The sequence below is a fragment of the Musa acuminata genome, chromosome BXJ2-5, assembly GCF_036884655.1.
Source record: "Musa acuminata AAA Group cultivar baxijiao chromosome BXJ2-5, Cavendish_Baxijiao_AAA, whole genome shotgun sequence".
Lineage (NCBI taxonomy): Eukaryota > Viridiplantae > Streptophyta > Magnoliopsida > Zingiberales > Musaceae > Musa > Musa acuminata.
Window position 1 is genome coordinate 47,325,729 of NC_088342.1, and position 17,309 is coordinate 47,343,037.

At 41.6% G+C, this 17,309-nt stretch overlaps 4 protein-coding genes across 5 annotated transcripts; 2 read left to right on the forward strand and 2 right to left on the reverse strand.

Moving 5' to 3' along the window:
• The first annotated feature begins 241 nt into the window (after positions 1-241).
• On the forward strand, positions 242-6,099 carry LOC103986193 (inactive receptor-like serine/threonine-protein kinase At2g40270). Its single transcript, XM_009404120.3, has 9 exons — positions 242-631; positions 729-864; positions 2,102-2,173; positions 3,144-3,287; positions 3,367-3,486; positions 4,006-4,595; positions 4,684-4,874; positions 4,963-5,095; positions 5,320-6,099. The coding sequence occupies exons 1-9, from the start codon at positions 511-513 to the stop codon at positions 5,904-5,906; spliced, it is 2,094 nt and encodes a 697-aa protein (XP_009402395.2). The 5' UTR covers positions 242-510; the 3' UTR covers positions 5,907-6,099.
• A 1,519-nt stretch (positions 6,100-7,618) lies between these two features.
• Positions 7,619-11,320, reverse strand: LOC103986192 (importin subunit beta-1). Its single transcript, XM_009404118.3, has 3 exons — positions 11,144-11,320; positions 8,153-10,582; positions 7,619-8,068 (listed from the first exon to the last, which is right to left on the reverse strand). Exons 2-3 carry the CDS (start codon positions 10,564-10,566, stop codon positions 7,870-7,872), a joined length of 2,613 nt encoding a protein of 870 aa, XP_009402393.1. The 5' UTR covers positions 10,567-10,582; positions 11,144-11,320; the 3' UTR covers positions 7,619-7,869.
• Positions 11,321-11,809: 489 nt separating this feature from the next.
• On the forward strand, positions 11,810-14,786 carry LOC103986191 (SAGA-associated factor 11). Of its 2 annotated transcripts, XR_671785.3 has the most exons (6): positions 11,810-12,002; positions 12,103-12,160; positions 12,253-12,558; positions 12,823-13,013; positions 14,171-14,261; positions 14,438-14,786. XR_671785.3 is itself a non-coding variant. In XM_009404117.3 (5 exons), the coding sequence occupies exons 2-4, from the start codon at positions 12,119-12,121 to the stop codon at positions 12,997-12,999; spliced, it is 525 nt and encodes a 174-aa protein (XP_009402392.1). In that variant the 5' UTR covers positions 11,817-12,002; positions 12,103-12,118; the 3' UTR covers positions 13,000-13,013; positions 14,438-14,786. The 2 variants fall into 2 exon arrangements, 1 of the variants encoding a protein (XP_009402392.1); XM_009404117.3 differs by lacking the exon at positions 14,171-14,261 and having other exon boundaries at positions 11,817-12,002.
• A 373-nt stretch (positions 14,787-15,159) lies between these two features.
• Positions 15,160-17,250, reverse strand: LOC135613124 (RING-H2 finger protein ATL2-like). Its single transcript, XM_065110153.1, has one exon. It carries the CDS (start codon positions 16,144-16,146, stop codon positions 15,412-15,414), a length of 735 nt encoding a protein of 244 aa, XP_064966225.1. The 5' UTR covers positions 16,147-17,250; the 3' UTR covers positions 15,160-15,411.
• Between the last annotated feature and the right edge of the window lie 59 nt (positions 17,251-17,309).

Here is a 17,309-nt window from a genome sequence, read left to right on the forward strand (position 1 = left end):
AGAATGAAGTCCCATTTGTCTTCCTTTCTCGCTGTATTCTGACACACCGGCCGTACATCCGGCAAATGTACGCTAACTCTAACGTGCCTTTTGGCTTTTCAAAAACTTCATATATTTTACAAGTCAACCCATCATTTATTTCCAACAACAAAAAAAAAGAAGAGTAACAGAAACAGAGAAAAAAAAACAAAAAACAAAAGTAGGAACGTCTCACCTCTCTCCTATCCCCTCCCCGTCTCAACTTCCCTTCGCCTCCATCATTATTACTTTCCGAGATAAAGACGCCTGATCCAATTCCCCTACCCCATTTATACCCAAAGACCGCGTTTTGATCGCCGCAATCGACCAAACGCAGGTCCAAAGATCCGACTGTGCGCTTGCACCATCGCTTCGCGTCGCCCTCCCTCCGGAGTCTGCACCTCCCGTCTCTCTGCTTATGCTTCTTCCGACCCCTTGGTTTCAGCTCCCTCGCCCGGGTTTTTCTCTCCCGAGATTTCTCTTTTCGTGCTGATGACACCGAAAGCGTCGGACTTGGTGACTGGGGAGCGGGGGATTCCCCTGCTCTCCTGGCTGCTGCTTGCGTCGTTGCTGTTCTGGAGACTGCAACTTGGAGCGTCGATCAACGACGACGGTGTGTCCTTCATTTTTCGTTTGGTTTCCCTGTGTTTAGGGTTTGGTTTTTGTTGGAGTGAGAGTGGGATTTGAGGTTTTTTTTGGATGTGTGGTAGCGAGGGCGCTCTTGAGCTTTAAAGCGAACATGGAGTTCGATCCGTACGGAGCTTTGGCAGACTGGGAAGAAGCAGAGGAGGTGGATTCGTGCTTTTGGTTTGGCGTTCAGTGCGACGCAGGAAGAGTCGTAGCTCTGTGAGTAATACAGTTTTCCTCAATCATCTACCTGGTTTGTGTGTCACAGTATTCTCTTCTCTTAATGCTTAGAAATACAACAATTCTTTGTTCAGATCGAAACAAATTTAATGCTAGAAATACATTATTTTTTTCCCATAATTTCATCATCAATATAAGTTCTGAAAATTCAGCTGATGTTGTTAGAAAAACTTGAAAATTTTTAAAAATCATTACACGTAAATCTAGAGCCAGTGAAAACTGTCCTGTCAAATCCTTACAGTTATATCTGTCCGCAGTAGAATCTCAAGAAATTGATTACGAATTAATCATCATTTCCTGTTCAAACAGTAGAATGCAGAATGAACATGACTATGACATCCATGCAAGTCAATAATAGCAACATATAGTTAGGAGCTTGGGAGATAAGTAGCATATGACCCTTCATGGTGCATATGCTTTTCTATAACGATGCCTTACTATAAAACATGGTGGTCATTAGTATATGATCTATCAACTAGTGGTTGGAGTGGTATAGCGGTCGAGAGGGTAGGCAGCAAGTAGCAGGGAGTGGCATTGGCTGGCAACGATGGCGGCAACTGGTGTTGGGCAGTGGTGCGTGGTAGTGGCAGAGCATCAAAAGTGGTGATGCTACTGAATTTTGGCGCTGGAAAGGGCAGTTATAAGCGACGATGGCAAGAAGTGGAGGGTGATCACGGCGAGTGGTTGTATTGTAAAGGAAGTGTCGATAGAAAAATTTGGAAACACATTACCAAATGGGGAACAGGCAAAAGCTATTGTTATACTTTTCTTTTCTTTTTCATTCTTGAAATTAATTTTTTGGTAACACATTAGACGGGCCCTAAACCTGTGTTTGAATTCAGGCATAGTTCCCAGTACCAGAAAATAAACTCTGGATGACATTCCCTTCCTGTTACCTGCTCTTATGATAGGAGTGCTCTTCTAATAGGGCACTTTTGTTTTGGGCAGGACTGATTGGCATGAGGGACAGGCCCTTTTATGATAGACTCAAAATAGATGCATTTATATACACAACTCCTTATTTTTATTGTTTTGTTATGCTGCTCTGTTTTTATTATATGCGACTCTTATCTTCCTTGTTATTCCTAACTAATGCAAGAGCATAAAATTGAAAACATCCTCCCATTATATTCCTGGCATAAAGAACAAAACAATGTCACCCTTAGAATTAATTATAATTATTTCAATTTCTCTAATATACATCCTGTTTTCACAGAAATTTGAAAGATCTTTATCTTAAAGGAAAGCTTGCACCTGAACTTGGAAGGCTTATTCACTTGAAGTCTCTGTAAGTATTTTTTAATTAATAACGTACACATGCACCATTTTGTTCATCTAACAAGTAAATGTAGTCAAAGTTGGGAATAGTGGTTAAAACTGAGGAGAAAGTACAAACATTTTGTATTTTCTAGTTGGAATGGTTGTGAATCTCAGAGGCTCCCTACCAATATAGGGAAACATGCAAGAAAACTTTAAGATCAAATGTCCTTGATATAAATATTATTTCTTGTGGTTTGTTTTTATCAAGGGTCATGATTCCCATGAAGTCAATGGCCATAATGTCCTCCCCCCCTGCTTCTAATGCAGTCTTGTTTGGTTTAGTTTCCCATAGGGAATAAGATGAAATTAATAGAAGAAATGCGAAACGAAGTTCATTATATCGTATATAAAAGTATTTATTTGTAAAGCTTCCATATCAAGTGTAGTATTTTGCTATAAAGATTTTATTAAGAAGTTTCTTCTGCTCTGCCTTTGGCTTGTTGTTAAAGCCTTAAGTTATGGTATTTTGTAGTTTAAACTGATAGATCAAATCTAGTAGCTCCATGCTCAGCTGGCTGTTCTTTAATGGCCATCAAATTTCAAAAATTCTCGAACATAGGCTTGGTCCAAGTTATCTAAATCTTTCACTGCAAGTGATTCTTTGGATCCAGATGGTAATCCTACATGGAGCCACCCAACCGGAGCTGAAGGTCCGATCATGAGTTAAACAACGTAGGGCTGTTGGAACATTATTCTCTTCAATATTGACTTAGACTCATGAATCCTTCTTGGTTTCTGTCCTCTGATTTTACAAAATCCCTTGGTCGAGACCATCCAATAGAATACCCAATAAATTTAATAATAGTTCCTGTTTAAAGATACTTTATTAATTGGGAATATATCTGAAATATTGAACAACCAAATTATGCCATTGACTAAAGAGTTTTTGCATGCCTTCTTTCTTCCTAAAGTTTTCTTGTACTTGTTTACTCCTGCAGTATTTTAAATAATAACTCATTTTACGGAGTCATCCCAGAGGAGTTATCAGCTTTGCAGAATCTGGAGGTCTTGGACTTGGGGCACAACAATCTGACAGGACCACTTCCAACTTTTCTGAGCCATCTTTTATCCTTGAGAATTCTGTGAGTAGAGAGTAGTTTTCGAGTCAAAGCTTTTGCATTCCGATGGTGAGAATGTCATGTTCATGGTTTCATTTTGCAGCATACTTACAGACAATGGATTTGTCGGTAGCATGTCATCGGTACTTCATGAACTCAATTTTCTTTCGGAGGTTCAGTTTGACGAACACATGTTATCATCAAACAAGGGATTAATTACAAGGTATTGTCTTATTAAAAATACATAATATAGGTTGAAGTTACTTTTAATAACTTGTGTTTTCTGTGATTGAGTTTTAGGAAATGATTTCCTAGTAAATGATTATCGTGTATCGAACATTGTTCACACTCAACAAAAGATTCTTCTCCTTGGATCATTCTGTTATGTCATCAAGAGTCCAATGTTTGTTCTTGGATCATTTTGTTATGTCTGCATTAGTCATGAGAAACCATTGTCTCGCAATGTCTTCAGGGGTAATGAAAAGTCATAATCTTGTTGATTTTGGTCTCTGATTTAAGCATCGCAATAGCTTGATTTGGATTCATGTGAATCTTTGAGGATCATTTTTTGTGTGATATCATGTACTAAAGATGAAACTAATTAGAAGTTTGAATGTGAGAGATTGTGATTGGAAATCCACTATGTCATGATACGTGATACAACTATAGTAAAAAATTTTATAGTGGAAATGAGCATGTTCTTTCTTGTGCTACCTTTCTTTATATTGTTTTTCTGTTGTAGAAACCTCAAAAATGCAACTATTCGGAGACTTCTGCAACTAGCAAATCATTCGCCAGCAGCAGCACCAGCACCGGCATCATTGCATAATGGCAGGCACCGTAAAAGAAACAAGACTAACATTGATATACGTACTCCTTCAGCTGGACCATCTTCATCTTCTGTGCCCCCAGAAAACTCGCACACATCTTCTAGGTTACCTTTCTTGCACCCAACACATGCACCGGTAGTTTCACCATCAGCATCTGCACCATCAATTACCCTCCCATCATCTCCAAGTAGCCATCATGCGCCTGCTCCTGCACCAGTAATCGAACCCCCAACATCAGTACCACATAATCAACATAAATCTGATCTTGCCCCATCCCCTGTCTTCATTCTAATTCCACCCCCCATCATCAGTCCAGCAGCAGCAGCAAACACACACAAAAAACATGCAAGATTGTGGGTATTGTCGTCGATAGCCGGTGCTGTTTCATTTCTACTTGCCATATCTGCAGTGTACCTTCTGTGCTGGCGAGCCAACAAGGTCGTAACTATTAGACCCTGGGCAACAGGCTTAAGTGGCCAATTGCAGAAAGCATTTGTGACAGGTAGTTCTTTCATACTTTCTGTTTGCTGCTATTTGTGTTTCATTTATATTTTCCCTACCCAAACCCAAAATATTGCTCAAACTTGTAGGCGTACCTGCACTTAAACGGTCCGAACTAGTAGCAGCTTGTGAAGACTTCAGCAATATCATTGGTTCCCTATCAGGATGCATGCTATACAAGGGGACATTATCAAGTGGTGTTGAAATTGCAGTGATTTCAACTGTGGTCAAATCTGCAAAGGATTGGTCAAAGCAATCCGAAACTCAATTTAGGAAAAAGGTGAGCTGCATTCTACTAGCATCTCTCAGCAAAAACATATTATAGTGCCTATGGCATCCAACTAATGAAAGTTGGCCATGTCTATCAGGTTACAATGCTTTCCAAACTGAACCACAAGAATTTTGTGAACCTGCTTGGGTATTGTGAGGAAAGCGAGCCTTTCAGCAGGATGATGGTGTTTGAATATGCTCCGAATGGGACACTTTTTGAACATCTACATGGTAACGTTTTTTTTTGTTGTAAAACCTAACATACACTAGAAAACATATTAGTCAAAGAATAGTTTACTTTTCTTGCTGTAGTTCAAGCTATATAGCACAGATCTCCTGATTAGCCATGGCCAGGTTTTCTATAATATCGTCATTTTGTAGTCTCTCATAAAACAATCCTATTGCTATTTTTTGGGATCGCGAGCACTGCTTTCAGGCTTCGGTGTAATTTGCAGTAAAAGAAGCAGAGCATTTGGACTGGCGGACGAGGCTGAGGATTGCCATGGGAATAGCATATTGTCTAGAGCACATGCATCAGCTTAACCCTCCTATCATCCTCGGTAGTCTAGACTCATCTACCATCTGCTTAACAGATGATTATGCTGCTAAGGTATCGGACGTGCAATTCTGGAGTGAATCAAAAGATACTGGATCAGGGTCTGGAAGCTCAAGTCCTTTGTCAGACGCAGAGAGTATTGTGCATAGATTTGGCATACTCCTATTAGAGATATTATCAGGCCGGCTTCCATTCTCAGAGGAGGATGGTCTACTTGAGCAGTGGGCTTTGTGCTTTCTAAATGGTGAAAAGCCCTTCAAAGACTTGATCGACCCGACTCTCAAATCCTTCGATGAAGAAACTTGTGATGCACTGTGCAAAGTAATATGCTGCTGCATTCACCTAGAGGCCAAGGAAAGACCAACAATGGCAGAGGTCACAAGGCGAATGAGGGACATCACAGCAATGCCACCCGATGGAGCGACTCCAAAAGTGTCGCCACTGTGGTGGGCTGAGCTCGAGATTATATCTTCGGAAGGGAACTAAAGAATGGAAGTGGTTATGTTGTATTGGCTGTATGTATTGAATGCTTTACCATGACATGGAAATGAGAAATGTACAGGCATGGTGTTGTATTTCCTGCAAAATGTTCGTTTGCTAGGTGTTTGTGAAATGTTCACACTTCTGAAGATTTAAACTGTCTCATCGTTCATTGTGCTTATGGGAATCCTGTTTGATACTGTTGTAATCGTTCATTGTGAAATGTAATCTTTCTTGAGATTACAGAAGTGTAAAATGTTCACACTGTTGTGACCTCCTCGATCGTTCTTCCTAACGATGATAATATCCTCTTTCATCGACCTCCGCTTGCCGCCGATGGACGCCAGCAAAAAGAACTGATGGAACTTTATTTTGTAACATCATCAAATCCAACACTAAATCGAAAACATATGCCCGTACATTGTTTCTACACGAAGATTCTTCCTAGTGATTTAGATGTGTGCAAATAGTTTCCTCGTAAGGAGTCATATGATAGGATTTAATGAAAATTATCTACCGGACTCAATTGGTTTTATCTAAATTGTATCCTTATTTTTTTTTTGTTGAGTCAACCTTCTTGAAATCTCTTATAATTCTTTAAAGACCTATAAATGAGGAGTTAAAGAAAGTATTTAGCTCATGATCCACAACCAATCATTTCAGTAAGCTTTGAACGATGACACAACAAAGGATCTAAGGTGATTCGTCGTAACCAAAAGACCTCATAAGTGCTCACATAATACTATTGTAGAACACGACAGTAAACCAACTTTAAACACTATCCCAAAGACCCATCTAGCCATGTCTCACTCAGGAAACTCTTAGATGTTGTGCTTATTGACACTTCGTACTAATCTGCGAAGCTAGAAAACCCAAAAAATGACTACTTGAATGATCTATTTTCGAGTAATTTTATCTTTGTGCGATGATTGCACATGACCTATGTTTACAAACTTAAAACGATAAAAAAATAAACCAAAATAGGGCTGCCAAGCTTATTAGCTGATACTTTACACGACTCTATCGAGCTAAAAAATAACCAAAATAACTACATAGATAATCTTGCCTTTGCACGAGTTGATATTTTACACTATTCTATCGAACTAGAAAATCACCAAAATAGCTACTTGGATAATCTTATCTTTGCACAATGATTATACACAATATACGTTTATAAACCTGAAATGATCATAAAAACCAATCAAAATGAGATTGTCAGCATACTACAAACCCTCTACATGGTATATAAAATATAAACAAAATTAAAATATATAAATATATATAAATATTACATCAAACATCTTATTTATAACCTTGTACACAATATTATAACATACACTAATGATATATAACCACATAAGATCAAATAACCTCATTCAAATTATGAAGGACCTACAAAGCATACTATCAAATGACTATACAAGCAAACATAAATAAATAATAATGATCGATCCGTCCATTCTAATGCATTGGCCCTCTTTAAAAACCCAATCATTTACTAACTATTTATTCTGATGTTCCATGAAAATAATTCAACTCAACGAACCATCCTTGCAAAAAAGACTAAAGACAAATTTCCTAGGCACAGTTGAATACTGTTCCCTAATTCTAACATCTAAGAACCAACCGGATCTACGAAGACGACATGCAAAAGTTTCACAATAAAAAACCAAATCGATTTAGCAGAAACAAAGAGTCAGCAAAGAACACAAAGTACAGTCGTAAAATCTCAGGCAATTTTATGCAGCATAATTCTTGTTTTCTGACCACAAACTAGTGGATCATAAACCAAGTTCAAGCACGACCATCCATCATATTCTATCCCCAAGTGGCACAAACACTGCCGAGAACACGAAACAGATATGACATGAGAACAGAACCTATGGTACACTGCTGAAGACCAAGCGGAAACCTTTTGACCCTGTTAATCTTAAAAAGCGAATGTTTGGCTGCGAAAAATGGATTCAACTCATGAAACTAATACTCGGTAGATCATTCCTTTAGTCCAAGTAGCAGTTTCCTTCAGTTGCTCGTTGTCTGATTGAAAACACTCTCCCAATAAATCCATATGAAAAGTACAATCCTTAAACAGGACCTTCGTGTCTGGGCCAAGGGTGTCTGCAAGATCTCCAATCACCGCTACAGCAGCTTTAGTTACCTCTTCATCCCTGGACAGCCACCAGAAAAAAAAGATATCATGTTTAAATGTCACAAGAAAATATGGATAAAAATTACATCAGTGAGCTACACACCTATTCTTATCCCTGACAACAGCTTCTATGAACTTCAAAAGAGGGCTTGCATAAGGAACCATCACAGCTGCCGTGGAACGTTTGAACCCCTGAAGTATACCAGAGTAAGCCTCGAAAATACCTCGCCTAAGCTGATTACCATATTCTTGCATATCATCATCATTTATATCCAGTTGAGAGCAGAGCTCCGCAGCTCCTTGCAGCATTGGCATCACATACGGGACATACTTCTCAAAATGCTCACCAATTGCGAGAGCAATATCTCCAAAGCATGAAAATATGGGAGGCTTTACAGACCGATGAAGCACAGGATTGGAGAGGTCCTTTAGAAGTTGACTCATGATACCATCACAATAGGGAAGAACCTTGTCATCCAAAGCACGGCAGATGTCACCAACAACACCAACCGAAATTGAGCAGACCTGATATTCCTCAAAGTTCTGCAAGCCCATCTCTAAATACTTATAGAACTCCTGCATGTACGTTGCAAATTCAGGACCTGTGCCATAAGCAAGGGCCCCAATCGCAAGCATTGCTTCCTCATGGACGGTTGAACTGCGGCAAGCAAAAACTTGCAGAAATAAGGTCATCATCTGATCAGCAGATTGAAGGATTATGGACTTCGTCTCATCTGAATTACTCAATTTCTGTAATATCACTTGCAGGACGCCACATAGCAGGGCTTGCACATCACTTTGCTTTTCCCTGTCCTCTGAAGATGCGATTTGGAGCTCCAAAGTCTTGCTTAATCTATTCATGATTTCAAGAAGGAGATGGGCAATCATGTTTGAGGTCTCAGGTGTACCGCTACATCGAATTATCTCGTTCAATGTTTCATATGCAGATGAACGAAGCCTGACATTGCTTGTGTCTGCACGATCAGCTGTAGAAAGGAGAGCTGAAACAACATCACCAAGATAAGGTGTGAGCATCGATGAGTTAGAATCTGCATCCTCAAAACCCTGGGCAAGAAAATAAATGGCCCCGCAAACTTTCTCAGCCACATTCGGAGAATCTCTGATACTTACCAATAGCACAGACATGATACGTGGAAGGTTTGTGGTAGTTAAAACAGGATACTCGCTGGTCCCAGAATGCAGGATCTCAAATATCCTACCAAGAGTCCAAGCAGTTGTGTCCTTGACATGACTATTTTGGTCCTTCATTGCGTTCAGCAAGAAGTCAAGTCCAGCTTGAACAAGTGGTGCAAGCTTCTCAGTAGACGGACCTTCAAGAATTGACCCAAATGCAAAAGTAGCTGCCTCCCGGCTTCGCCATTCACCCTTGGTTATATTATTCTCCACAAAGGGCATCACAAGGGACACAATTGCATCACCAACAGTTCTTGCAACAAGTCCAAGACAGGTCCCACCAGCCATAGACAAATTCCAAACACCATCATCCTGGTCCTGATCTTCCTCTTGCTTTAGCAGTGTTTCTAACATCAATGGCACAAGCAAAGGAAGTGCCTTTTCTACAAAATTAGAATGGAGGGAAGAGCTTCCACCTTCATCTCCCCCAAACTCCTCTTGAATTTGAATCTCTTCATCACAGATGGAACTCCAAAACTCAATGGCTTGAAGAGCAACAGGCTCCTCATCTCCTCTCACAGCATTTGCAGTCAAATCAAAGAGGGTCTGCATGTAAGGCTCTAGGAACTCATAATATGTAGAGGCTATAGAAACAAGACACTCAAATGCTGCTTGTCTGATCTCCAGCTCTTTAGAAAGAGCAGTTTCACATATGACTTTCATGATGAAGTTCCTCTCTACCTCGTTATCAAAGTTAGTCTGAGCAAAATCCAGAGCATTATAGAGTGCCTTCACAGCCGCAAGACGAACTTCAGAACTATGTTCTGCCTGGTTCATGCCCTGCACAACAGCAGTGAGGACAGAATTCACTTGAGCCTGCTCCAAATCCTGAGGAGAAACTTCCTCACAGACATACCCCAGTGCCTCCAGGGTTGCTTGCTTCAAAGGTGCAGGAGCATCTAGCCGAGTCATGTTATTTAGCAGCTGGCCAATAAGCTCCTGCCATTCATGTCGGGGTATCTCGATGGATGCGACCTTAGCAATGACTTGCGAAGAAGTGTGTCGCGCTTCAGACACTGTTGATCCAAGCGTCCGCAACAAGGATTCCTTGATTTGAGCTTTGATGGATGGATCCACACTGACCCATCGCTGAATTAATTCTTCCTTACGAACGGTGTCCTTTGCATCTAGAGAATTCTTAAGAATAATACCAGCAAGTCTTCGAGATTCAGGAGGCTTTTGTTCGCTCGATAGCTCGACGGACAGGGAAACTAAGAAATGGGGAAGACTCTGTTCCTGAAACTGCTTAAGATTTGCTTCAGCGAGAGTTCGTATCTGCCCATCAGGAGATTGGGCAGACAACAGGATCTGGGTTATCTCCATCGCTGTGTTTATGATGCTAGAAAAGGTTACAGAAACCAACATATAGAGGATATTAGCAAATCGAAGAAACTTCATCAACCTAAAACACACTACACAGGAGAACCATTACCAGATAAGTACTTGAATAAATCTGACTATCAGAATGCACCCATTAACAATGACAAATTCTGTAAATCTGGCATATGAAATTTCCCATCTAGCACATTCCACAAACCTTACCAGACAAGTTTCTGTGTTTGTCAATAATGATATGAACTATGACAGATAAAAAAGTAAATACAATCACGAATCCACACCGAAACGACCAAAACCCAAACCTACATTGATGTATATGCATACATGCATAGCAATATTTACTTCAATAAGCAAAAACAATCTAACCAAAGAACGTAAAAAGAGAAAAAAGAGGAAAGTGAAGCAGACTGCAGTCGTACAAATCACAGTAGGCCAACTGCGTTGTCTGTCGCAGTAGGCCAAAACTCACAAGAAACGAAGAGATTAACTCAAATGTAAATTGAATCTAACAGATCTAAGGGAGCGACAGAGATATCTTAGACCAGGCATCATGGGGCGTTACCCTCTATACTGGTCGGGATGGAGTAAAGATGTGCCGCCTCCCGGGATCGCAGAAAAAGATCAAGATCTGACCGAGATCGCCGCTTCGTTCCCTGCGATTGGGGACGGGGAAGGAAGGAAGCAGTGGGGAGACTTGGAAGAGGGGATGGGGTGGGGGGTTTATGAAGCGGTCACGGGGAGGAAGTGATCCGAAGGGCGGGAGGACGAAACCCTAATTAGTTTTGAAATGCCCTCAGTCGCGTGTGGATCGCTTATTGGGTTCGGATCTAGTTGCTAAATGGGCTGTTCGTGGACTACATTTAAGAGCTCAAACAAAAGCCCTCTAAGGCCTGTTAACGAAGCCCGTAAACCCGATAGACTCGAACCGTAAATCCGACCCGAAGTCTCCGAATTTGATCATCACCGTGTTCCGTAAGCTTAGTTTTAGTTTTGGATCCGATAAGGGATTAAATTCATCTGATGGATGGATCCGATCCGATAACATCCCCTATTTACCGCTGAACTTAATATATATATAGCCTTCAAAAACGTTTCCGTCGTGTTTTCTGGATCTCGTGTGCAAATAAGAAATCTGAAAGTGGGAGATGTGAAAGAAAAAAGCATTTTTTGTTGTTTTCGGTTTAATGTTGTTTTTAATATTCGCAGCAAGTTCCGCAAGAAAATAGTTTTGGTTCCCTTTCGGCTCTCCAAGTGCCAATCCAGTCTCCGGTCCTCCTGTTCTCTGCTTTCTCCTTCGGCTGTAGGCGTGGAGAGAGGCGGCGGTTGGTCTCATCAGCAGCAGATCCGGAGTCCCCGCTATTGTTTCTCCCTAATCTGATTGAAATCGAGGTGCTTTTGCCATCGTCGGGATCCGCCGAGAGGTACAACGCCATCGTTGAGCTATAGATTTGGTAACCGCATTCTCTCGGTTGTTGATCGAGTGCGTAACTTCTTTTATTGGGTTTTCTTGTGTAAAATTAGCCTCCTTGTTACCAAAATGTCTGCGCTCAACGATGGCAGCTCGTCCCCTCGATCTCAGGTTACCCATGAACGGGTCGATCCTCAATTTTGAACACCACAGTATGATCTGTGTTACTAAGCAGGGGATTGGGGTATCCTTCTGGTGTGCAGCATGCCTCTCGTTGTTTCGAGGATCTCCTGGAGTCTATTATTGTGGATGTGGCGTCGGAGTGCCACCGGATAGCGAGACTAGGTCTCGACCGGAACCTGGAAGAAGAGGAGGAGGAGCTGAGGCTCTCCGCGCAGGCCCGGGTAGCTGATCCTGGCAGCAGCGGTGAATCCAATAGCAAGAACGTGGTCGATATCTTCGGGCAGACGCATCCCGCCATCGCCAGCGAGACTTTTAATTGCATGAATTGCGGCAGACCCGTCACGGCCGGACGGTTCGCTCCTCACTTGGAGAAGTGTATGGGCAAGGTGAGTCATGTTCTTGATTTCCCTCATCTTTTCTTAAAATAAAAAAAAAAGCTCATCTTGCTTGATAAAAATGGCATCTTTGTTGACAAATGCCGTTTTGTTACTGTGTGTTAGTAATTGAAGTTTAGGTTGATCTATACATGTGTTAACATTCGATTCACAATCTTGCAATGAGATGTACGTAATTGGTCTATTCCACTGGTTTCTTGGAAGATTTGAGAGACTATTTCTAACCACTGGTATATTGTATGTGCTTCATTTCAGGGACGAAAGGCTTGCACAAAGGCCACCAGGAGCAGTACAATTGCAAGAAATAGGCATTCTCGTGGGAGTCCTGTAACGGTTTATGCGCCCTATTCCAATGCTACCAACAGCAACAGAGTTCCCAATGGCACCACAGCAGGGGAGGAGTATACGGATTACACGTTTGAGGAGCCCTGATATCTCTTCCCAAGGTTTTTACATTTAACCCTTTTAATATGTTCAATGCCAAGAAGAATTGTCCTTGCTAGTATGCACTTAGTGTTCCCCGTTGCTCTTACGCAATTTCTTCAAGGCTTCTTGAACAGCCTCACATACCCAAGTTAGTTTGAATGTCCTAAAAGAACTTGATTCTCGTCTGCAGGTCTTAATCATATGATTTTAAATGTCCGTGGTACCAATGATAATCTTTCTTTGCTGTTTCTTTTTAGCTGAAAACTAAATCAATTTTCCAAGTAAAGGGAACATACACATAATGTCTTCTCTCGAAGGGATTTTTTTTTCCTCGGACTGTTATTGTCTATTTAGAATTTGTCTTTGATCCGTCCATGAAAAATTACAAGGGTTGCACCAAGAGATATGATGCATAAAGATTAATGTAGCCTGACATTGGCTCTATGATTAACAGGGTGAACTTTAATTCTTAAACGCAGTCTGCAGTCGTATGTGTCATTGAAGTTGTTAAAATAATTATTTGTTTCTTTTCATTTAAAGTTGTTCATAAGGTTGTCTCTTTGTTGCCTAATTGTTTAGGATTCAAGACATGGAAATACATTCTGATTGTAATGGTAAGGTCCCAAGAGCCTGGTGTGCTGGGCTGCCCTTTTCAGTTTAGCTTGTTGTGTATAAGTTATTTGGTCATTAGTCTAATTGAACCATGACATTTTACCATGTGATATTTAGTCATTTTTAATTATGATGTTAAATCAGACATGACAAACTTAATTTAATTTTTATCACAATTTAATTGATGAGCCAAAAACCTTTGAGAAAAAAAGATTCTTGCCGGTGCAATCCTCAATTCGCATTTGTGCACAGACACCAAGAATTAGGTACGTGACAAGGAAGTCACCAAATTGTAAATAATTACTGACCCCTTGGTGATGAAATGCAGGTCTTGTTCTTAGCAAGCAAGTCAGATTGTCATGATTAGATCATTGTTTAACTTTCAGTAGATATATGTGATGTCTAAGCATGGTAATATGGTAGTCTTATCCGAGAAACATGTAGCGGTCATGGAAGTAGAGCACATCACCAAGCTTTAAAATTTCCCAGAATCCACATTGCTCAAATCCATGAGTTATGTTCAAAACTAATCACATATTGACCAGAATTTTCTTATGAACTGCAGGTTTATATATCTTTTGTTCAGTTAGATTAATTTCTTCATGTCCCCGACCAAAGTAGAATACTCGAGTTGAAAAGTTCGGTTACATGATGAGGTCAGAGTCTAGCTTGCTGTTATCTCTGCGGTTTGTATATCATGTTCATTGTCTAGTTATGCTCATCTGTATCTTGTAATCTATTTCACCATGCTTACTGCTTGGATTTTGGTGCCAAATCTCAATTTATTGTTAATTGGTATTAGTGCATATTTCAATTCTCTTTTTCATCGCAGAATCCACTCCAAATCAGGATGACTTGCCTTCAGCCTCCACCTTGTTCTCAAGTTAAAGTTCTGAAGACTACGAGGTATACACTATAGCAGCCAAAATTGGTGCTTGGTCCGTGGTTTAAAATGTGAAGATTTCCATCGACATGAATCTGCGCTACCTGTGTTTCCACTCGGAGCGAATAGCTTGCGGCTAGTATCTACAATTAGAAGGTGGAGTTGGCTAATGTTTGATTTTGAGTTTTTTAAGTCCTACTCTCAGTCGGTGTCCCAACACATGGCACTGTAATTTACAAATCAAGACAGACTGAAGAATTAGTAGACTGATAAATACTGATCGATACACGTTGGTTCATTTGGTATTTTGAACTTTGCTCTGTTGTAGGTTGATTGCATGAACTATTAGACCACGGCAATTGGAAGACTAGTACAATATCGTCACAAAATTGTTGGACAAAGTTCATTGATAAGACTGTTAGTCTTTACTACTTCACTAGTGAAACATGGTTGGTAGATGCATGTTTTTGAAGAATGCTTTGACTCAAAGAAGAAGAAGAAGAAGAAGAAGAAGGAGAGAGAGAGAGAGAGAGAGAGAGAGAGAGAGATGTTGTTGATAATTAAATATTAGAGGAAAATTTTATTAGCCTGGACACCATGGGAGAAGGAACGACTTCTTGGAGCTTCCAAGAAACACAATGGACATTTCAAAAGATTGGAGAAGATGAAAACGATAGAAAGGCTACGCACAACTAAGAATCCAATTATTCCTGGAGTTGGGAGTAGGCTCTCGATCCACAAACTTGACTTCGAAGCTACAGTAGTTGTTGGTTCCATTCAAGAAGGTTGTTGATCTTCTACGTTAAAGAACCAAAACGGGTAGATGTCTGTCCGTGATGATCCCTTGAGTCAATTAGCATCATCCACAAAGGTGGAGGGAGACCAGAGATGTTACTGAAATATCAGTGGCTGGCGTTTAAGTACTATGATCTGCCCCTGCTCAGCATCCTCTTGAGAGAAGAACCAAAGGAAGAAGAAGGAGGAGAATCTTCTTTGATGGTGTGGGTTGCTGTTGCGGGACCAAGTGATGATGTGTCAGCGCGTACGTCACCCTCGGCTGCTGCAACATTGACCACACACGACTCTTCGTTCGCATTCCTCGGTTCGACTTGCACGGCCGCCTCACACTCCACCACCACCACGGGAACGACCACCGAAACAGCGTCCACCACCTGAGCCGGCTCGCCCATGATCTCCACCGGCGCCCTACAGATAGGGCACGTCGCATGAGACATCAGCCACATGTCGATGCAACCGACGTGAAAGGCATGCTTGCATGCCGGAAGAAGCCTGCCGCTGTCGTCCTCTTCCATGGCGTTCAAGCAAACCACACATTCCAATCCATGCTCGTGCTCCCGGGACTTGTACACGAAGACGGGGAGCGAAGCCACCACCTTGGGATCGACCCCACTAATCGATAGCCTTATCTCGGTCGTGTGACCGGGGAATGTGGCCATGCTTCGGAGATGGAGAGGCTCCCTGAACACTACTCTCCTGACCACCGGCCGCTGCCTCCTGATCAGCCACCGAGCGTAGATGTGGAGAAACAAGACGAAGAAGATGACGATGGATAACAATATTACCGCGGCGAGCATGACCTTGTCATTGTAAGGGTCGTCGCCGGCGTCTCGACTGCGAGTAACCGGTGCGCTGGCCATGGCTGCTCCCACCCGCTCGAGTGGAGTATTCCAAGAATGGCACGACTACATGCTGCAGGAATGGAGGAAGAGCGTGGAGGCTATGGACATGAAGAGGGGATCCTTTATACAGAAGAACGGGACACTAGCTGGGGGTCAGAGGAGTCGTAGATGGCGCATGGAATTGAGGAGAAGGGGGGCCGTGCAAATACTGGCTATTGACTCACGAACGGCGAGAGAGCTCGAGGTTTTGGGAATGAAGAAGAAGAAGAAGAAGGTGGAGAGGGTGTTGGTTGGTTGGATGAGTGGTTTGCTGTCGGGGAAGGCACAGGCGGCCAGGTGGCTTGTGGACATCATTTTGGGGCTGAGGATGGGGACGCGGGTCCGAAGTAAGAGTCTCGTGAAGGCGACGGCAGCATCTTTTTGATTGCTTTCATGGGTCGCCACTCTTTGACTCGGCCAAAACGAGACGAGATCGGCTGCTCTTTCTTCCTCCTTTTTATTTATTTTTAATTTTATTTCTGGAAATGCCGGGAGTGCCGTTGATGTTGGTCGCTCGTCCCATGTAGTTCTTGCGTAGGTTGGTGTGCCATCGCCGCCCAGCCGTCTAAGACATAGGATCACCAGCAGAATTGTCCGTGGTTTTTTTGTTACTGAAGAAGGTAGCTGTCGGTCGGATCCTTCGATTACCAGCAAAATATTGTTAATTCCGGATCAGCTTATTTCAGACTTCCGGGGGATTTCGTGAAACCAAAAAGTTCTCCGCCTTCGCCCGGTTTCGATTTAGAATCCATCTAGAAATCAATTCATGTTAAAAGAACAAAAACGTATGAGCCAAATACGAACTGATACTGGTATTCTAAATGAAAATTAAATCTGCATAAAGATGCCAGTAAATAGTGTGTTTGTTTCGGATGGCATCCGATGGATCACCGTGCTAGCCGCCCCAGCTGGATGGCATGGTCAACCCCGACTATTCTATCTTCGATGACTGCACGATGACATAAAATCGTAAGAGAATAAATAAATAAAAAGTTGAAGTGAGACAAAGCTAGAAAAGATCAAATGCCTAAAACAAATATCAGCAATAAAGCGTTGCACGAAAATAATATATGACATCAAAAGAATATATGACCAATCATGCTCATCCGTATCTCCGGATCTCTTCAGCAAACTCAGTGTCC